Source organism: Leguminivora glycinivorella, chromosome Z (genome assembly GCF_023078275.1).
Source record: "Leguminivora glycinivorella isolate SPB_JAAS2020 chromosome Z, LegGlyc_1.1, whole genome shotgun sequence".
Taxonomy (NCBI): domain Eukaryota; kingdom Metazoa; phylum Arthropoda; class Insecta; order Lepidoptera; family Tortricidae; genus Leguminivora; species Leguminivora glycinivorella.
In genome coordinates this window covers 16,617,601-16,638,551 of record NC_062998.1, presented here as the reverse complement: position 1 = coordinate 16,638,551, position 20,951 = coordinate 16,617,601, and the positions used below count along the sequence as shown (strand labels likewise).

Below are 20,951 nucleotides of genomic sequence, written 5' to 3'. Positions count from 1 at the left end.
TCGCCTACCCATACTTCTTGTCCGTAACTTTTACTCATCGTTTCACGGTTTCACCTGCGGCCATTTCATGTCATTTTTGGTGCACCACCTAGCGAAGGTATTTACTTGATAAGATAAATATTTAACTACCCAAGATCCCATAATTTAATTCTGCCATTATTAACTAGCCCTAATAACAAGAAGTAATAAATTAAATCGCTCCTTATGATGGATCACCAAGGCGCTTTGTATTATAGTAGTAGGTACTTGCAGTTCTGTGAATAGGCAACTATCTTGCGAGATGATGATTGTCCGGTCACAAAAGTAAACATAGGTGGGTACCTCGACATTTTATTTATCAAACATGCTGACATTATAGTCTCGGTTACCTTCAAGGCGAAAGCTTGAGAATCGACGGAGTACCTACTTTGGTAATTTAATATGAATACATGATCCACAACTATCAATCAAGTCAGCAAATCGCTCAAGTTGTTTACACTTGCATCATCCAAATTGGCCGGTGGTGGAGTGACAGTCGGGACGGGTTTTTGGGTGAAACGTGTGGTTGAACAATGGGGTCCTTGTTTTCTAAGGTAGTGTATTGTTTCTTAGTTGTGCGTTCTTGTTTTTGAAGTGTCGGTGAAACATGTTGAGTGGTGAAGTGAGACTCGCGCCGGACTTGAGCGTTGTTGTGTTGGGTCTGTATTTTATATTATTGATTCCTTAGTTAAATTGCGTGAACGATAAGTAATGACAATGTGAAAAAACATAAATTGTATAATATTAGAAGGAACAAAGAAGAGACCTACGCGCTTACTAGCTCAGTTGTGGGTAGGTATTACATGTAAAAAAATATAGACTAATACTTACTTATATGAGTTTTTTTTAACTTTTGAATTGAATAGCTTGACAATTAAGTAAACACTCTTACATAATAATCTTCAAGTAACTTAGATAATTTAATATTGTATTTTCACCAACAGCTGTTTCTTTTTGTTTCTATTATTTAATACTGCATTGTCATCTCTCAGCTGTTCATTGCAGTCGTTTGAAGGTTTTGTTTAATGATTTTTCCTCCGTGCAGAGTACCTGGCGTCGTTGCCGTCACTGCGAGCGCGATGTGAAGCTGTTCGAGCGGTCGTGCTGCCTGTGCGCGGCGGCGGCCAAGCGCATGGAGCCGCCGCCGCGCAGCGACAAGCCGCTGTTCGGCGAGTACCTCTGCATCACGTGCGAGGTGGTGTGGACCAGCCGCCTGTGCTGGCCCTGCCACTACCAGGCCTGCAAGCGCTGCCACCTGCTCGTCTACCCTCACAGCTGGGTATGTTCACATCCGATTTTACTCCTACTAGAGTTTTTAAGGGCCAGTTGCATCAACCACATTTGACAGACACATCATCGTCACGCAGCAGACGTCTATAGAACTTCCCATACAATAAAATTTAGTGACAGACGGTTTGATGCAACCGGCCCTAATACGATTCTCGTTAGCGTTAACATCACGGAAAATAACATTTTCTTTCTCAATACAATAAATGGTAGCCATACTGATGTTTTTTTTATAATTCTCAGTATTTATTTTCATTCTCTAGGCTAGGTTTTTTACAATATGTATATAAAAATAAAATAAAAAACATTTACAAAACAATATAAAAAGATATAAACATATTATAAAAAACCTAACCTAGGGTGCCGCCAGCAGCGGGGCAGGGCCCAAGCTGCCGGTGGTTAGGGCTGCAGAGAGAGGAACCGTCGGACTATCCGCGCCGTGTCCAAGATCACCGCCTTCTGCATCTGGCCCTTGATCCAGCCACCTAGCGAGAGTCTCTTAAGATGTTGGTCGAGACTCTTCGCTATGAGAGGTCGAGACTCTTCGCTATGAGATTATTATTATTCTTATAAATGGGCTTACTCTTGGCCACAGACTAGCTAAAGGCAAAGACGTGGCCTACGATGGAGTGAGCTCGCCCAGAAGATGCCTGTAAAGTTATTGGGATTAGAAACGTCTAAACGTGGTCAGCTTGCGATTCTAGTGAATCAGGTTGTGTTAGTTGTGCAAATATTCATTTAATTCGTGCCTTCGTTCATATACCATACCTACTTGTGTGCCTTGCATTGCATGATGTAGATATTAGTGTAGTCATAAAAAAAATTACTTTCCTTTTAACTAAAAATATTTAAAATCTGCTAGATATTGGCTAAAATAGCTGAAATACTCCGTTAGGCAAATAAATCATTCTTTGCCCTATTACCCAATCACAACTGCACGACTTCAGGCATATGCTCAAGAACTTGTCTCCAAAAAAAGATGATGTATCTACTCGTAGCGATACTCATTAATGAAAGCTTTTTTTTTTTCAGCGCGACCTTACAGCAGCGGAAAAAAGACGTGAAGCCACAACTAAGGACCACCAGAGAGAATACTGCCAGAAGTGCCTAGAGGTCGGCTACTACTGTGGAGACTATGCTAGGCTCTACGGCAAATTCTAACGAACCGTCCATTCGCTGGTCCCTGGGCGTCGATGTCTTGAGCTGTCTGTACGAACCGACGTAGGTAAATTACCTACTTACGCAAGTATATTACATACTATGTGAAGTATTCGGTTTGTATGAACGACTTGTAGAGTGCACTCTAATTACAAGCGCCAGGCCAAGCGATTGTGTATGTTCTAAGTACCTAAAATATTTGCGAATTACTGATTATCTATCTACTAAACTTGTTACCATCCTTTATCTTCTCTTAGTTAGTATTTATGTTTTTTATTTCTTTATTGTCTTATTTATGTTAATTTAAATTTTGTTTTTTTTTATCACGCAGAAACTTCTGCGAGCGATATTACATATTTTTAAATTAAAGAAAAAATTCACACCTCCGGCAGGACTCGAACCTGCGACCTTCAAGCAAGGCCAAAGGTCGCAGGTTCGAGTCGTGCCGGAGGTGTGACATTTTCCTTTAATTTAAAAATATATGTCAATTTACTTAACTAAAGAGCATGATGAAACCAATATGATTATTAAACTAATCATATCATTAAACCATCAAAGGAATCTTAAGAAGAAAGTTAATTTAAAGAGCGATTAATTAAATACAGGTTGTGTATAGTGGTTTAAACTGTAGTCTGACAAACCGTATTACGGTATTACCTACGTTACGTTACGTCTTCAGTTTTCAAATTACCTTTGTCTACTGACTGAAATATCTTGCTCTTACCCAGAGCCGCCAGACCTTCCCCAATTTTCTCGAGAATTAAACATAAGGGATACCTAATGTAGAGTTAGTATAGTATTAACGTTTAATGTCTGCACATTTGCTAGTTGGGTTCGATGGCCATTATTCTGCTATCAAAAAATAAACCATATCACAAACTTTCCTTAAATTCTCAAAGTTATTTTATATTATTTGTATGTGTTAGAAAATACTGTTAGTAATTTATTCCTAATCAATCTAATCATCATTGCCGGACCATTTCCGCCGGCCGTAACTTTTCCAGACCCTTGAAAGTCACTCTAACTTACTTATTTTCTTAAGCAATGAAGCTACTACCAATTCGTAACATTATTTCAACAGATACCTACATAAAAATCAGACTTGAGAATTTAAGGAATGTTCACTGGTAACTGGTTAAGGTTTCTTTTTTGGCACGGAAAAATTGCCGTCGGGTCGAACAAGCAGATAATTATACAGACATTAAAGGACGATACGAACTCTACATTCTTATTCCATATGTTTAATCTTTGAGAAAGTTCTGACGACTCTGTGCTCTTTCTCTAAAACTGCATTAAGCCTTGCGCCTTCGCCATATACCGTCTTAAAATAGTAAGATTATTACAAAATTTGTAATGATCAGCAGATGTGTTAGAATCAGATTATACAGGCTGACTTGTAATTCGATCTATTCCTTCAAAGGGGTTATTCTATACGTTATTTGCAATGTTTTTGGCCCAGTCAACTGGGGGTCGAAAATCACTAGTTTTTGAGTTATGCGAGTTTTTAGTTTTTTTCGAAAAAATTCTGCCTCTCGGCCTATGAATGCAAATTGTAAAAAAAGTATTTGCATTAGGATATTAATTCTTTTTTTGTTTCGTAGTCCATGAATTGAGAATTATTTTTAACATTAAAATCATGTAATACAAGTTATGCATGCTTAAGAAATAAAAATTTAAAGTCACAAAACGGAGTATTTTTTTACATTTTTCTTAAACAAAGGCGGATTAGTCAAAAAAAATGTATGACACTTCGCGTACAAATTGCAGAAACGAATTCTGTATGTCATACCCTTTACAGAAATGTACAAACTTTGACATTTTTAACTCAATTATTGAAAATAATGATTTTAGTTGAGAGCGCGTACCGACTTACCGCGTGCGCTGGAAGCGTACCTGACCCGAAGTCGGTTAGTTTGTGTAATGTTTGTTTCTCTTTGTGCATTTTTTGCATTCTTCTTATCATGCCTTATATTTTGTTTATTTAGGCATTAACGGTCAGGTCAGTTCAAGTTACCGTTAGTCAGGTTCGGACATGTTCGTAATAAACAGAGGCTTCATTATCTTTCTTCATCAAGTAATCAATCAGTTACTTTCAACTATTTGAGGAATACGCGGATATCCTGTATTGTTATGGATTTAGTGATGGCAACGCTGCTGCAGCTCAGCGAGAATATCAATGACGGTTTCCAAATCGCCGCTTACCTGATGTAGCTGTGTTTGGCGCGACTTTTCGTCGTATTCGAGAAACTGGATCGGTTCAACGACGCCAAGCTGATGCTGGAAGACCCCCAGTTCGTGATCCTGTTCAAGAAGAAGAAATCTTGGAGCTGCAGCAGCGTTGCCATCACTAAATCCATAACAATACAGGATATCCGCGTATTCCTCAAATTGGTAAGCCGCCATTTGATAAAGAAAGTAGTCAGGATGTACGAATTGGAAGGATAGTTGAAAGTAACTGATTGATTACTTGATGAAGAAAGATAATGAAGCCTCTGTTTATTACGAACATGTCCGAACCTGACTAACGGTAACTTGACCTGACCTGACCTTTAATGCCTAAATAAACAAAATATAAGATAAGGCATGATAAGAAGAATGCAAAAAATGCACAAAGAGAAACAAACATTACACAAACTAACCGACTTCGGGTCAGGTACGCTTCCAGCGCACGCGGTAAGTCGGTACGCGCTCTCAACTAAAATCTATATTTTCAATAATTGAGTTAAAAATGTCAAAGTTTGTACATTTCTGGAAAGGGTATGACATACAGAATTCGTTTCTGCTATTTGTACGCGAAGTGTCATACATTTTTTTTGACTAATCCGCTTTTGTTTAAGAAAAATGTAAAAAAATACTCCGTTTTGTGACTTTAACCTTTTATTTCTTAAGCATGCATAACTTTTATTACATGATTTTAATGTTAAAAATAATTCTCAATTTATGAGCTACGAAAAAAAAAAGAATTAATATCCTAATGCAAATACTTTTTTTACAATTTGCATTCATAGGCCGAGAGGCAGAATTTTTTCGAAAATAACTAAAAACTCGCATAACTCAAAAACTAGTGATTTTCGACCCCCAGTTGACTGGGCCAAAAACATTGCAAATAACCTATGAAGGAATAGATCGAATTACAAGTCAGCCTGTATTTATGATTTACTTTATAAGTTCCTATATTTTGAATGTAAAAATATAATTTATTGCGAGTAAAGTGGCAGTGGTCTGTGTTGTGTATGGTATGGATGTCTACAGGGTATGTCGTATGTTTTGGATGCAATGTTACTTTTTTTATAGGTACTATTGAAATAGAAACGAGTAGAACATCAATTTGATATTTTAAGGTTTTACTTGGCAAGTGTCTCAAATAACCACCAAGTTACTGAATTTAGGATATTCACATACAATTCACGGATCTTTAAATGTGTCTGCCCAAATGTACTAATGTGATGAGGCTTACGAGGAAACCTGAGGGTTCGCGAGCACCTAAGTTTACAAATTGTGGGCATCTTTTTCTCAATTATTTGTTTGTTAACCTGTTGATATTGCGGGGAACCTACAATTGGCTGTATGTTACTTAAGCTATGTAATTAGGTATTCTGATTATATTAGGTGTTAGTTCTCCGAATAATGTATAAATCAATTTGTGAATTTCGTTGTTCACGGTAGGTCCTCAGGTTTTTTTTTTTGTATTTATGCGTGATAGTTTGGAGTGTATTTCATCTCAACTTGTCATATTAAGCTTTAAATTGTTTAGTTAAATTAGTTAAACAGGTTGTTTTGCTATAAACGGCGATGTAGATAAGGTTATTTATTATGTATATAAATTAATCTTTTATTTACTTGTTTAAAGAACGACCTATATTATTTTCTGTCCGTGAAATGAAGCAGTATGGTTACCATTAGCTCGGCACACGATACTCGATGGCGAAAACGTTACGGAAATAAATGTAATTTTTGGTTCTACTAAGTAGGTACCTTTTGTTCACTTTCTCTTAAAAATAACGTATTCAAAAATGACTCGCAGTTGAATGGGGCTCCGTGTGGTAATAATGCCTTTAAATTAATCGCTACCTAGGTAGACGCCTTATGTAACTTTGTATTCTCAATATTATGTAGTTTTACGAGTACGCCAGGGAAAGGTTCTTGTGTTTCTCCCTTTGTTAAACATATCATTTCTAGTTAACTGCGTATGATGTTAAGAAGTTAATTAGTCGGTAAGTAGTAGGTACTATATCACTCCGGTGTCTGTTAAAAAACAGGTATGCTTACGCGCTTAGTTATGCATTTCTGTAAAAACAATGTTCATAACTATGCCAAATTTCAAATCGATACTATCGATAGCATGAAGTAGTTCTCGAGATATTTAGGAATATGACAGACAGACAGACGGGACAGAGTCGCGCCATAAGGGTTCCTTTTGTACTTTTTTGGCACGGAACCCTAAAAATGGGTAATAATAACTGGGAAAAAAACACGAACATAAAACGCCTGTAAGTACATACATACCGTGTCAGGAGAAATTAAACAGATCATAATATGAGAAATATTTGTCGCTTAGTCGTTAATTATTTTGTAAGAACTAATAATAAATAAGTTGCATCGTATGATTTGTCTTTGATTATAAAACCAACACCTAAGTAAATAATTTTAGTAGATTGTGTGTCACAAGAAAGAAAAAGCGTACAATGAATCCTGAACTAAGCAAATGATCCTGAGCGTAGTCAGGAGATCAAGTGTTAACGTTAAAACTGAAAATATTGTGTCCTAAAACAATAAAGTGGACTAGGCTGGAAGGACTTTGAATTAGTCGCCCTGGATCGTGAAAAGTGGAACATTCTTTTAAGAACCCTATGTCCCTAGTGAGGGATAACAGGATCACATCAACATCAAAACAATGAGGTAGTATTATTCTTTGGTAGTATTCAGTTATTAACGCCATAGAGTTATACTTACTTCCTTTGTGGTATACCTACAAAAATATATACATACCTCTATGCTAATGTATGTCTTTGACGTTGACTTTACTTTGACGTTGATGTAATGTTGTTTTATAGTTTTATCTATGGAGTGTAGAATGTTCTTTAGCTACACTCCATATTTTTTTCTGTGTAGATTTGTCAAAATTGACGGTTATTTAGGTAGGTATATTTTTAGCAGTTAAATATGTTTTCATCCGTTTTAGGCTGTAGTTGTGGCGATACACAAGAATCCAAGGTAGACAATATAGAATACGAAGATGGTCCTATGGAGGGCTTGGATGCGGCGCAGACCTTTCCAACCTCGGACCAGATCTGGGGAATGGTAGGCACTATTCTGGCTATCGGAGCAGTCTGGATGATATTTACAAGGGTACGATATACATTCAATTTAATATAGCTTGCTTAGTTTCGCTTAGGCATAGTGAGAGTACCTATTGTAGTCTTATTGATTACGAGGGTCTGTTAGCACTTAACACCTACTTAGAATTTAATTCGCGCTGCAACGCCTACCTCATTCGAACTGTAAGGCCGGCAACAGACAGTCTTAAATTTCATAATCTTATAAATTCAGATCAAGTACCTTGCCACACACATTCTTAAAATTCAGATTGTTCGCAATCTGTCAGATCAATCTGAAAAAAAATCATAATCTTAAAAAATGAGACTGTGTGTGGACAGTTGCGAAATTGTATGGAAATCCGTGCACTCGATCTGATTTCATAAGATTATGATTTATTCAGATTATGAATTTTAAGACTGTCTGTTGCCGGCCTTATACTAAGAAATGTCACATTTACAGTCTTCAGCGTAAGCGTAACCCTTTAGACTGATCTATTCTTTGTTGTTGATGAGAGCTTACAACGTTAGCTTAGGACTCTTCTTGTAATGCGTCACTTTCGCACAATACATACCTGTAGAAACGCAATGTAACAGGGGATGAAAATACGACCATGATACCGTACCAGTAATATATAATACTTATAGATCAAACGCGGCTTCAAACCTCTTTCGAAGCCGGCACAAGTCGCCCGCGGTACCGACATGCAGCACCCGCAGGCGTCCCGCCTTCCCCACCCGCCCCCGCTCGACAGCGCGACGCGCATCACACAGACCTCGGACGAATGCAACAAGCGTTGCAAATGAAACCTTTCAAATTAAACTCATGTTTAACAATATTACATTTATTTCATTTCCATTCAATAGTTTTCATAATATAGTATAAAAATATAAATGTCCTCTTTTATAGTAATAACACTAGTAAATATAAATGGCAGAGAAATATTGCTTAAACATAATATGGAAGCCCTCAAGGGCGTTTGCTACTAGTACGCTATGCGCGCGTCAGTTTGCATTATCAAATCATTTATCTATTAACAGTAACAGCAGCAGCCAAATTAAACCCTAATTACACAACATATAAAGTATATTGACTAACAAAATAGTCTTTAATTTCATACCTTTAGGTATAAAAAAGTTAGCAAGTATTATTGAATAAATCGACCGTGTCCTCCGACTGAATCCTCTGATACTCCTGCAGCAAGTACTTGTGCTCGTCGGCGACCTGGCCGCGGCTCAGCAGGTACACCAAGATGTACTGGTAGGGGAAGACGGGCACGTTGTGGCGCGCGAAGAAGCGGAGCTTCACGCGCTGGATCACCTTCATGTCTACGAAGCAGTAGTCGGCGGTGCAGCAGCTGCCTGGAGTTCTGCAAATAACCGATGTTTCTATTTACTAAAGCCGCCGGGGAAATGCCATCGCTAGTGTGTAAGAAATCTTATGGAAACTCCTATCAGCTCTTGTCGCGAAGTCGTTGATCTTATTTATTACACACGAGTCACATAACATGTTATGATGTAATACGCTGTCCCATAGGACACACAGAATGTAAATAGATAAATTAATAATCGCGAATATGTGATTGAATCCTATATGTAGCAAATTACAAATGCTCATTATTCGACTTATTCGGGTTCGCGCATTTGTACCCGTATGAGTGATATGAAAACTTGTGCAACATTTTACGCTCCCGCGCATACAGTAAAAGATCTAAATTGAGAATTTCGTTTTACAGACAGTCAAGCCAAACTTGTCACCGAAAAAGGCGCGAAATTCCAATTTTTCATGGGACTATCAACCTTCGCCCCTACATTTTACATCAATTTTTAAGCCGTAGTCTGTTCCTGTCAAAAATTGACATTAACCCCTCGTATGCTTAGACATGGATCCGTGCGTCGGAATTTTAATCTATTGCTTTAAATGTCAAGTTCACTATTTCAATGACCAAAATTGACAGGCCCAATACGAGGGGTTAAGTTTGATATAAATATTGAAAGTTCAATGCCATATGTTAGGATCCTTATCAAACACAGACGAAGGGTTAAGTGTTATGAGTCTATTGTGTGTAGTCATAAGTTTATAGGAAGGCACGCGCTTTATGAAGACAATTGGCCGGTGAGCCATACATTTTTAAAATTTGCCGCCTTTTCGTTTCAATATCTGCTTGACCATAGAGGACCATGTCGCGTTGCAGGAGGTAATTTTTTTTATTGATTTTATATCATGAGGATCACTAACCTTGGATCATATGTTATAGGTTTTGCCTTCAACGTTTTGAATATCATCTGATAATATTGTCTATACTTCTTCTTCATGATCAGTACAATCTGTTTGCCCTCGAACGGGTACTTTGAGCTTAGAGCTTGCAACTCCAAGTGCCAGTACACAGCTGCCTTGGCCACTTCGACGCTCGTATTGTCTATCTCGAGGATTTTGGGATGCTTCATCCATTCATACATGTTTTCCTGAAAATCCAACAATTACTAAAATACAAAGCCGATTTAAATTTGACTAGATCAGCAGTTCTCAAACTTCTTTTCCCATGGAACCCTTTTAGAAAGCAAAATACCTGACGGAACCCTTAAATTAAATTAAAAAAAATAGTTGCAATCTTTATTTTAATAAGTAATCCTATTAGTAAAATCTAATCATTAGATTCTACACGGTGTTTCCGGTATCACTCAAAACCTCAGACACCCCAACTGATTTTTATTTTTTTAAACTCATCTAGAGTATTCATCTTTTAATCTGATCGTTACTTTTTTTTTAATTGAAATTTTAATTTTCTGTACAGCTCTACTTGACTTTTAGCTCTACACTCAATAAAATAATTGCTAACTACCATCATAAACCATAAGACTATTTATTTGTGTACGTTACTGCAACGACATAAGGTTTACCAATAGACAGCTAAGATGTCACTGTAAAACACTTTAAAGCTTTGTCACAGTAAACTTCAAGTTGGACAGGTAATCGCAGTAAGCAAATAAACTCAATATTCAAAATGACAAGGTTGTAATTAGGTAGGAGTTCAATTTGTTATGACTTATGATAAACATTAAGATTAAACTGACAAACAACGTCAAACTAGTAGCGGAAAAAATAATCGTCCATGTAACCAGCCAGTATTAATACCCCTAAATACTGAAAAAAGGTAAACAACCTCTAGCAATGCGATATACACAATGTTGTATTACGAGTACAATAGAATGGGCACGTAAAAAATAACTAATAATACTAATTTAAATAAAAATATTACCCCCATCAAGATATAGCTCAATCGATTCTACTCTCGATTCTGAACAAACTGTTTTCAGGTTTTTAGTGTTAAGTGAAACACGGTGTATATGTGAGGTATTACCTGAAACTTGAAACTGTTTTTTTTAAATAGGTGAATATTTGGTTTTATGGAAGAGAGTTGAAGTTGCATGTCAGGTACCCAAAATTCACACGGAGCCCCCAGAAAGGCTTTGCGGAGCCCTAGGGATCCGCGGAGCACACTTTGAGTATGGTGGACTAGATAATAGGATACGAGTACAGGGAGTTCATATATCAATCATTCATAATTTCTCAATGCAATTTTGCAGCTCACTGTACCTAAATTAGTCATTCATGGGAGACTTTACAAGTATACATACGTTCAAAAACCTCTTGGATCGGAAGCTGTCGTATATAAAGTTGATATGCAGCAGCCACTTGCCGGTGGACAGCGCGCACACCATCATTCCTGTGAACGTGTCGTTCGGCAGCACGGCTATGAAGTGAGTCGCTAGCATCTCCATTTTGGTGTTCTCTGCCACTACTCCGCCGAGCTCGTTTATCATGGCGACGATCCGGTCGCGGTCCTACGGCAAATCAGATTTACATTTATATAGTCCTTGTATAACCATAGAATAGTACTTTTCACCACACCAACTGGTAAAGGCTTACTTTGCTATTCGTAAACAGATAGCAAAACTGCATTTTATCCACAAGAGTGCAAAGTAATTTCATACAAATTTTAACTTGATGTCTTGAGCCGGCTGGTATAATTTACGTGTAGATGATGATTTTGAATCATAAATATTGATTAGATTGATAGATTTGATTTAGTTTCATGTTTTATAGTCAATATTTTGTTCGTGTTGGTGTGGTGAAAAATGTTGTGTTTCACTCGGCGGCAAAGTTTGTTTAACCTTCGTGCCTTGAAACCCTCGCAACGCTCAAGATTCCACTTTTTGAACCACTCGCTACGCTCGCGGTTCAATACTGGAATCTTTCGCTTCCTCGGGTATCAATATTGGCACGTGCGGTTAAACAACAACTTTGCCCCTTGTAAAACAAATAACTATTTAGGTTCTGATAAAATCCATGAGGCTAAGGGTGTCCTTTTAAAAAGGCACACTGAGCTTGCATAGAAAAGTATGACCCCTACACTTACATGTATAAATTCTGACAACATAAATACATTTTTATTGCATGTACATATCAAATTCTGCTTCAATTTCCATGAATCCTCAGAAGTTCCACTGGGTGAATTATAATCAGTATCTGAAATAAAATAAAACTTATTATTAAAATGTAATGGGTGCCTCATTATCAGGGAAAAAAATCATGAATGAAGAAGCAAATTGAAACATAAAAAAAAACATATGCTCATAGTTCCAGCTTTGCTTACCTGACACCTCATCATGCCAGCACTTGAGGCGACTGGTAGCTTGCAATTTGTCCTTGATTGGACTGTAGCTATTTACTTTTTTCTTGAGTCTATAACTCTGAATATATTTTCGGAATGGCAAATAGTTTGTAGTTTTAGCTTTGCTTGTTTCAAAGAATTTTCTGAAGCTGACTTTTTTCGGAGTGCTCTGATTGCTAAAGGTCCTGTAAAACAAAATTGAGTAACTTGTTGTGTTATATTAGTTTTTTTTGTGGACCAGGACTGTTTCAGAATTCAGATAATAATGGAATGTTTTCCTGAACTTAAACATGTAGTTATAGTATATAAGCATAAAAGTTACAAAGCAAAGTAATCAAAAATTGACAGATGATTAAAAAAAAATGTACACATCATCCATTTTGCTTGGCTAGTAATGCTACTAGTAAGGCTGTAAAAAATAACATGCATATTCTTATTATTCATAAATTTTATTCTAACGGGTATAACTTAAAGAATGAATCAAAACACTCACAAACGAAATTAACACACCTTGTAAAAATGTTAAGGTGAAGGAAGAACACCAGAAAGTACTTAATAAAAGATTAAAGTTGTTCTTTAAAGCTCAATCAAATGTTAGTCAGTAAGCCAAGTAATGAACCCAACCATGCCAACATTTAAGAGTTACCACTCACGCATTTAGATTTAGTACTTTCATAGGACTGGAATTAGGTGTTTCATTTTCTTCGATCTTTTTGCAATCAATTTCTTGATATATGTCTTCAACAGACCAACCTATCTGACGGCGCACAGCCTTTGGCTTCCTCGTCTTTTCAAACATGGGAGGGACTCTATCCACACAATCTATGTCTGTGTCAGTCATTATAAGGTCAAATTTAAAGTGAACCACCCGCAGGTGCTCTAAGTATGCCAACTTTTCTGTATGAATTTCATGACAGATGGGGCAAACTATGTGATGCAATTTAACATTGAGTGTGCACTTGTTGAAGTGTAAGACGTAAGACTCATATTTGTCAAACTTGTCATCACAGAGGACACATGATATTAATAGTGGCAAAGGTTTTTCAGGAGTGGTGGAGATGAGCCTTGCTGTGTCTGAGGGAGTGGTAATGAGCCTTGCTGTGTCTGATGGAGTGATGTCTGTAGCCACCAGAGTCTCACTGCTGCTGGAGCGCTGCAGCTCATTATTCTCAATGCTGCATATTACTCGGCATGAATGTGCTCCCAGATTGCTGTGAGACTGGTTACAGTACACGCATATGATAGAGTCTACATCACTATCTGTTTCATCACTAACATCCAAACTTGTACCCACATGTGTTTCTTCTTTGATGACATTCTGGACGTTTTCACCTTCCATGGATTTTGCATGCATGTGAAACTCTTTGTTCAAAAAGTCATTGTATTCAAAAACTCCTGGCTTATCTAAATTTTCTTCTGAAAAAGTATTTTTAATAGACTATACCAATAAAATGCATAATTCAAGAAAAACACAAAAAAGATCTTTGCATTCTGTAGAAACAAATCTTCATCTCTACATTTACACTAGTGTTCATCTACAGTAAGGTGCATTAGGGAAATTCCGAACGTCGTCTAATTACGAAAGCCGCATAAAAATCACCATTGTTTCCATCACATCTTGACTCCCCTTTCGGAATTACCAGAGCATTTCTGTCATTCGGAATTACCCTAATGCACCTTACTACATAAAGCAGATGCTTTGAAATACAGGGGCAACTATGAAAAATAAGTTTTTGATCCCTACTAATACAACATAAACATTAATGTAGGATTTTTACAGTATCCAGACACAGTAATTTAACTAATTACACAAACAGTTTTAATAAATAATGAATAAAATTGTCGTATTTTTATAGTCATTTAAGTCGTATTTTTATAGACTGTCAAAGTAACCACAAATTTTCTGACCCCCATCCCATTTAGGGTATATTTTGACTACAAATACATACCTGTTGGCTTTTGCAGCAGTGCATTAATTCTTTCACACTGGAGCTTAAACAAGTATGCGGTGCTCAAGTTTTCTATGCAAGTTGTGCACACACGATCAGAAAAGCCATCACCTTCAAATATCTGCAACAAGCATCCTGTTCGTTTTCAACTTTGTTTCTATAATAATTAGATGTCTACATTATTGTTATTCAATAGTCGGAATTGACATACGTTCACCGTTTTATACAGTACCGGATTTGCGAATATTCCTGTAAAATTGAATGACAATATTTTGCGGTTGCATTTAGTCTTTTATCTTATTAGGTTCCTTACCTGAACATTTGCGAAAGACATAACCATTTCTGATAATTTTATGGACTCATCTTGCTCAAATATGGAGCAGAAATCTCCAAGTTTCAAGCAAAGCCTACATTTATGAAAAGGCTTTTCCATTTTTGTTGTTTGTGCTTTGATTTCCTAACTCCTACATCACAGTTAATATCATTATCTTACGACGTTGAGAAAACGACGTTCCTTATTAACTCACGACTGAATAGCCCCTGAATATTTCCATATTGACAAATGTACTGCTGCACAGTAGATACAACTAGCTTTCCAAATTTTCACCCCCGACTTGCCCCCGACACTTACATGCATTACATGCACAGCACAGCAGTTATTTCAAAATTATGTCAAAAGTTCAAAACTCTGCCTGTCCGGATCATAGATTTATATATTATTAAGCTACATTGAGTTGTTAGGCCAAAAAGTGTGTCCACATGAGAGGGTAAAGTTGGGGCTGGTGTCCCTCTCGCACTTATTGCCGCTGTCAAAATCATTTGAATGACGTCATCACTGTCATAATTTGGGGATACCAGTTAATATTCAAAGTTACTACCAAATCTACTAATACCCAATTAAAGGTTTTTTTTAATTGCGCTAATCTTTGGTTTTATTGCTTCATAATTATGACTTACCAATTCGTTATAAGGTATTAATATCTTTGCCTCTATATAATACAAAAGTAATTTAAGAAGTTTATAAATTTAGTTATCATACAGGTAAACACTACTATTATAGTAATCTCTTTAACACTGGTCACACGTGCGAGAGGGACACCAGCCCCAACTTTGACCCTCTCATGTGGACACACTTTTACAAGTCTGATAAGAACGCCTTTCTGCACCGGTGATAAAGTTCAATTTAGTATGGCAAAAAAAGTGTGAGCTCAGTCCCTATTGAAAGTCCATGGTCCGGATGGACGAAAAAAAAAAACTTAACGGTGCGTTTAAAAACTGCTTAAATTTGGCTATTGCACATTGCACAGCTTGAGCAAAACATGATTATTATGCTATTCAGCAAGAAAATGCCGCCAGAAATACCTTGCAGCAGTGCAAATATACCTTTTAAATAAGTGAATTTAGATGTGAAAGCCAAAGAATGATCATAACTCGTGAATGTAGCGTGTGCAAGGACCAAGAATAAGCGCTGGGCATGCCGCATGATTGTCAGACCGAAATGTCAATGTCATTGTCAAACGCATCAGTCAGCGAAAGCAACCTATTTAAATATTTTATTTTGTAATGTAATAATACTAATTATTAAGAATTAATATGCAAATAGTACGAATCAAACGCATTTAAGTCCTGAAGACAATGGTGTTGATCGTTTTTGTACTCGCGTCTCTTTATTAACAGCCAAAAAAGTGATATATTTCACTGCAAAAGTTAATGATTTTCACATTATAAAATTAACAACAAATTTAGTATCATGCATCCAGAACTTCCTGTTAGTACAGAAGTATTTGGTGGAAATTTCCCTAATTTTGGACGACCAACTGTAATTGGCTACATTGGTTTAGAAAACCTAAAATATGCTCGAAAAATTCATAACGCCAAAGTTAATTTCGATCTAAATGTTCAGTTAGAAAATGCCATTCACAAACCAGAAGGTCGAGATGTAAAATTGAATGATTTGTTACATTTTCTCATGGAACATGAAGCAAGATTAAGTTTTCCCAGAGAAAACAAATTAAAAAATGCTAAATTTTTCTGTTATCGTGGTCTTATGACTTGTGTAGCTTGCACACCTTATGAGAATAAAGAACCATGGAAAATTGTTGCCTTGCTGTTTAAAGGCAATATCTTTTTATGTGCCAGGGATACTGAAGAAAAAATTCAGAGAGAGAGTAATATGACCCCAGATGAAAAGAAATTTACATCATGGGGGTATAAGTTTGAACAGTATATGTTATCAGGTTAGTCATTAGCAGTTTTGAACATGTTCTTAATATATTAAAAAGGGCTACATATGTATGTTTTAATTGCTTACTTATTTATGTACAACTAGTTTTTGCCCGTGGCTTCACTCGCGTTAGAAAGAAACAAAAAGTAGCCTATGTCACTCTCCATCCCTTTAACTATCTCCTCTTAAAAAAACATGTCAATTCGTCGCTTCATTTTGCCGTGAAAGATGGACAAACAAACAGACACACACACTTTCCCATTTATAATATTAGTATGGATGTGTATTCCTAACTGTTATAAAAGTCCATAAAAGGTCTATTACATATTTTCAGATACTCCAGATACTGAACCTAATCCAAATATACCTGTTGATGAGACAGAAGAATTTTCATTAGTATTTAAAACACATTTAAATCAACACAGCATAGTATATGGAGCTGAAATGGATGGGATTCGTTGTAATAGTGGACGGGTTGCACCACCACCAGCAAAAGAACATGGAGCCGATGCAATCGTGCAGTATCTCTCTACCAAGGAATTTGTAGAGCTGAAAACAAGCAAGCAAATGGAGCATCCACGCCAGGAAGCAAGCTTTAGGTTTGAAGGTTTTATTTCTTAAATGTAATTTTTATTGAGGCTTTGAACACTGGACAATATGTCACCCTCACAGTTCCCTACTGAAGGGAAAGCTTCAAATGTTAAAAATGTTGTTAAACACTTTAATATTTCTGTTTTCCATTGGCTTTTACTTAACAGACTTATTCTTATCTACCAGGCGATTTAAGACAAAGAAGTGGTGGTGCCAATCATTCCTTGTAGGCATAGACACTGTGCTTTGTGGATTTCGAGATGATGCTGGCATTGTAAAGGAACTTAAAACATACAGAATGAGAGATTTAACAAGGATGTCACAGGTATGGCATAATAAAATTAATTAATAACAACTTTGATAGATTTCAAAACTTAAAATATTAACTTTATGGGTATATATTAAATATACCTTCATTGTCCTTGTTTATGTTGTGTTTATAAATGGTTAATACAAAAATTCTCTATGTTTCAAGAAAAACACAGTAACTATAAATAGATGTTAATGTAATACAAAACTATAAATCTGATTTTACTCAACAATGTTAGGTGTGTCTGGAAGATCTTTATAAGACCAAATAAAACTAAAGCTTTATGTTGGGAGACAATACATTCATTTAATATTTTCAGAGATACTGGAATCCAAATGTGTGTTTTAACTTCTTGGACACCTTTCTGTCATATGTAAAGAGATGTCTAGCAAGCGTAATCAGACAAAGACATGGTGACAATGTGTTAAACAACTTGCAAGCATTGCCTCTCATCAGCATCCTGTTGGAGTGGAGGCCAGGTATGCCCGTACAACTAGCTGAAGACTACTGCCATGAAGATGACCCAATTTTACATGAATGGTTTACCAGCAAATTTGGAAAATATGATCAATGCAAGTGATAATCCTTCCTAACATGTTGTAGTTGTAAGCAGTAAATGATTTTGCATTTAAAACTTTATGTTTTGTATTGGCAATTTTGAATAAATAATATATTTACCAAGGATATGTCATTATTACTCAGCATGATTAATGCTCATACAAAATTTCGATAAAAAAACTGATAATAATTACTATCATATCATTTATTATCACTGCATAGCAAATGGTGTAAGTCAACATCCATAAAGACTAATTAACAACATGGATATCTTCACTTAAAGTTAACATTCAATTAAAATTGAATAATTACACTAACACTTGTTATCTTATAAATAAAAACAATAACTAACAGAACAACATAATTAGAGTACATAGAAATAAACAGTGCATCCTATCAATACATCTACAAAATAATGTTAATTTCAGATTTACATAATCAATAATCATCTTTTATTCTAGAAAACAATCTCCATCATACGACTGAAACTTGTAGATTTTGGGTCTACCCAAACCTATCGACGCAAAAGACGCTTACGCGCCGGACAGCTGAACGCATGTTCAAACTAACGAGCGATTTTTGATCGGCGGAAGCCAATCCCGCATCGATAGGTTTTAGGAGACCCTTTACCGTAATGTAAACCAACCCGTCAACACCGTGGCGGGATGACATTTGTGGAATCTGATTACATCTCACATAACAAAGGGTCTGTAAAATATGTGAATACATTGATAGGCCGCTGATCAACCGACTGTTATCTACAAGTGATGTAAAATTCAGAAAATACTACATTGAACATGATATTCAATTGTTTAGGTCACACTGTCACGGTCAACAGTCTTTATGTGTCAAGTGTTGTAATTAGAAAGACTGTAGAGAATTTAATATTTAGGTACTTGACAAAACAATGGTATCTTCGACAAAAGTAAACGATCTATCAGCTGGGTGTATATAGGGCGACGCACGCCGCGAGGCAATTTCCTTGCGCGGCAAGCGTGCTATGTAGACGCGCCTCGGCCGAGGCAGTGTATGCGTTTTGCTCGACCGATCAATTTGCCTCTGCCGATCAAATTACCTCGCAGGCACGTCTACATTGGAAGTTTCCCTCCAAGCATATTGCTTCACTCTGTGTGGACCCGGCTATAAATAATTTCAGAGTGTGTAATGGTTGGTCCTCATGTCTAATAATCAATAAATCACAATATTTATATGGTGATCCGTAGTAGTAGAAACAAACAGGAATAAATCACTATTTCTTTCTACATATCTATTTTTACCGGTGGAACAGTGGCCTTGAGCCATTAACACACTGGACTGGAGTGTAACCGCAATAAGGACATTAGAGTTAGACGAAAATAAACGTGCGATGTCATTAGCATACTATTGCGGATTGCAGCATGCGGTTATTGCGGTTGCCAAATCCTGTGTGAAGATAGCTTTAATTTGTTTGATATTGGTAGTAGTAATATTTAAAATTATTATCATTATATTAGTCAAATGTATACAAATTAATTATTACATTTATTACTTATTGAAAATATAATGTGAGATGCTATAATTTTAAAATGATCAAAAAAATTTGTATAAAACCCACATGTATGATACTAAAACAATAAATACATATTGTGCACAATCCTAGGAAAAATATTGATATACATTATGCTTTAAACTTATTAAACATGTAAATTTAAAACTATGGTGTACAACATGTAGACAAATCACACTTAGGTATGCATGCAACGCAATCCTAATTATTAACATCCATAATGAACATGAATTCTGGTCATTCACATTTGTACTCATTAATACATACATGGATTTTATATGTATTGTGAAATTGATTTTCTTAACAGAGCCATTGTACTAGTTCCTGGAGGCTACTTAACCCTTAATTTAGCAGTTTATGACAGGACATACATCTTAGACTCCTTTTTTTTTCTGCACCAACTCTCTTGATACTTAAAAGCTAATGACAAAGTTGCTTTGTACCCACAAGAGTACAAAGCAATTTCACAACTTACAGTACCCACAAGTACTTGATGACAAAACTGGCTGGTAAAATGGACGTTTTAATCTGAACCACTCGCTACGCTCACGGTTCAATATCTTTCGTTAAACAACCTTGCCCCCATCCCCCCCGCCCCCTTGTAAAACAAATAAAATAACTATTTTCTAATCTTCATTTATAGAATTTGTGCCAAATTAAGGGTTAAGCTGCACGGGTAGCATGGTCGCGCGATAGACGATAAAATATTAGGACGTCCCTATCGCACTATTAGTAAGTGCGATAGGGACGGCCAGATGTTTTATCATTTATCGCGCGACCATAATTGCCTGCCTGGACGGAAACTAGTAGGTAGGTACAATGACCCTACCTTGCGACATGATTTCTTGTGATTTTTAGTGCGACGTACAAAAATATATAGTACACTATGTACTACAAGACTAATTTAGTGTGGTCATATAGGACGGTTTTTATTAATAGGTCATAAGCAAGTCTGAAGGGTCACTTACAGTAGGACAATAATTAAGGACGAAAAGGGATGTGTTCTACAAACTTGCTACAATATTATAAAAGAATTAGGCGTATGATGGATATTCCTACAACTTTGGATGTGTGTGAATTTTCCAGATTATAACAGTAATGACGATGAACACTTAACCACTCATAATTATTTACATGTCACTCTTAATTTGCCTTATACAACAGTAATTACCTATATTCTAAGTAAAATCTCAAAGATACATATTTTCGGATGCGATACCCAAATAATAATTATTGGCAATAGTTAGTAGGTATTCAACAAATTAAATGTGGCTTTCCATCTGATGATTGTGATGTTTCATATTCTATATGGACCTTAG

General features: G+C 36.3%; 3 protein-coding genes across 4 annotated transcripts; 2 read left to right on the top strand and 1 right to left on the bottom strand.

Annotated features, from left to right (window-relative positions):
• Positions 1-336: 336 nt before the first annotated feature.
• LOC125241610 (zinc finger CCHC domain-containing protein 24-like) lies at positions 337-8,561 on the top strand. Of its 2 annotated transcripts, XR_007178751.1 has the most exons (5): positions 337-572; positions 1,064-1,297; positions 2,338-2,530; positions 7,646-7,812; positions 8,427-8,561. XR_007178751.1 is itself a non-coding variant. In XM_048150171.1 (3 exons), exons 1-3 carry the CDS (start codon positions 552-554, stop codon positions 2,464-2,466), a joined length of 384 nt encoding a protein of 127 aa, XP_048006128.1. In that variant the 5' UTR covers positions 338-551; the 3' UTR covers positions 2,467-2,802. The 2 variants fall into 2 exon arrangements, 1 of the variants encoding a protein (XP_048006128.1); XM_048150171.1 differs by lacking the exons at positions 7,646-7,812; positions 8,427-8,561 and having other exon boundaries at positions 338-572; positions 2,338-2,802.
• A 46-nt stretch (positions 8,562-8,607) lies between these two features.
• LOC125241609 lies at positions 8,608-15,070 on the bottom strand. The gene is made up of 8 exons (XM_048150170.1): positions 14,717-15,070; positions 14,404-14,524; positions 13,108-13,870; positions 12,437-12,639; positions 12,200-12,309; positions 11,418-11,624; positions 10,018-10,244; positions 8,608-9,148 (listed from the first exon to the last, which is right to left on the bottom strand). The coding sequence occupies exons 1-8, from the start codon at positions 14,834-14,836 to the stop codon at positions 8,917-8,919; spliced, it is 1,983 nt and encodes a 660-aa protein (XP_048006127.1). The 5' UTR covers positions 14,837-15,070; the 3' UTR covers positions 8,608-8,916.
• An 867-nt stretch (positions 15,071-15,937) lies between these two features.
• Positions 15,938-18,210, top strand: LOC125241581 (decapping and exoribonuclease protein-like). The gene is made up of 4 exons (XM_048150129.1): positions 15,938-16,640; positions 16,962-17,226; positions 17,405-17,543; positions 17,848-18,210. The coding sequence occupies exons 1-4, from the start codon at positions 16,154-16,156 to the stop codon at positions 18,106-18,108; spliced, it is 1,152 nt and encodes a 383-aa protein (XP_048006086.1). The 5' UTR covers positions 15,938-16,153; the 3' UTR covers positions 18,109-18,210.
• The last annotated feature ends 2,741 nt before the right edge of the window (positions 18,211-20,951 follow it).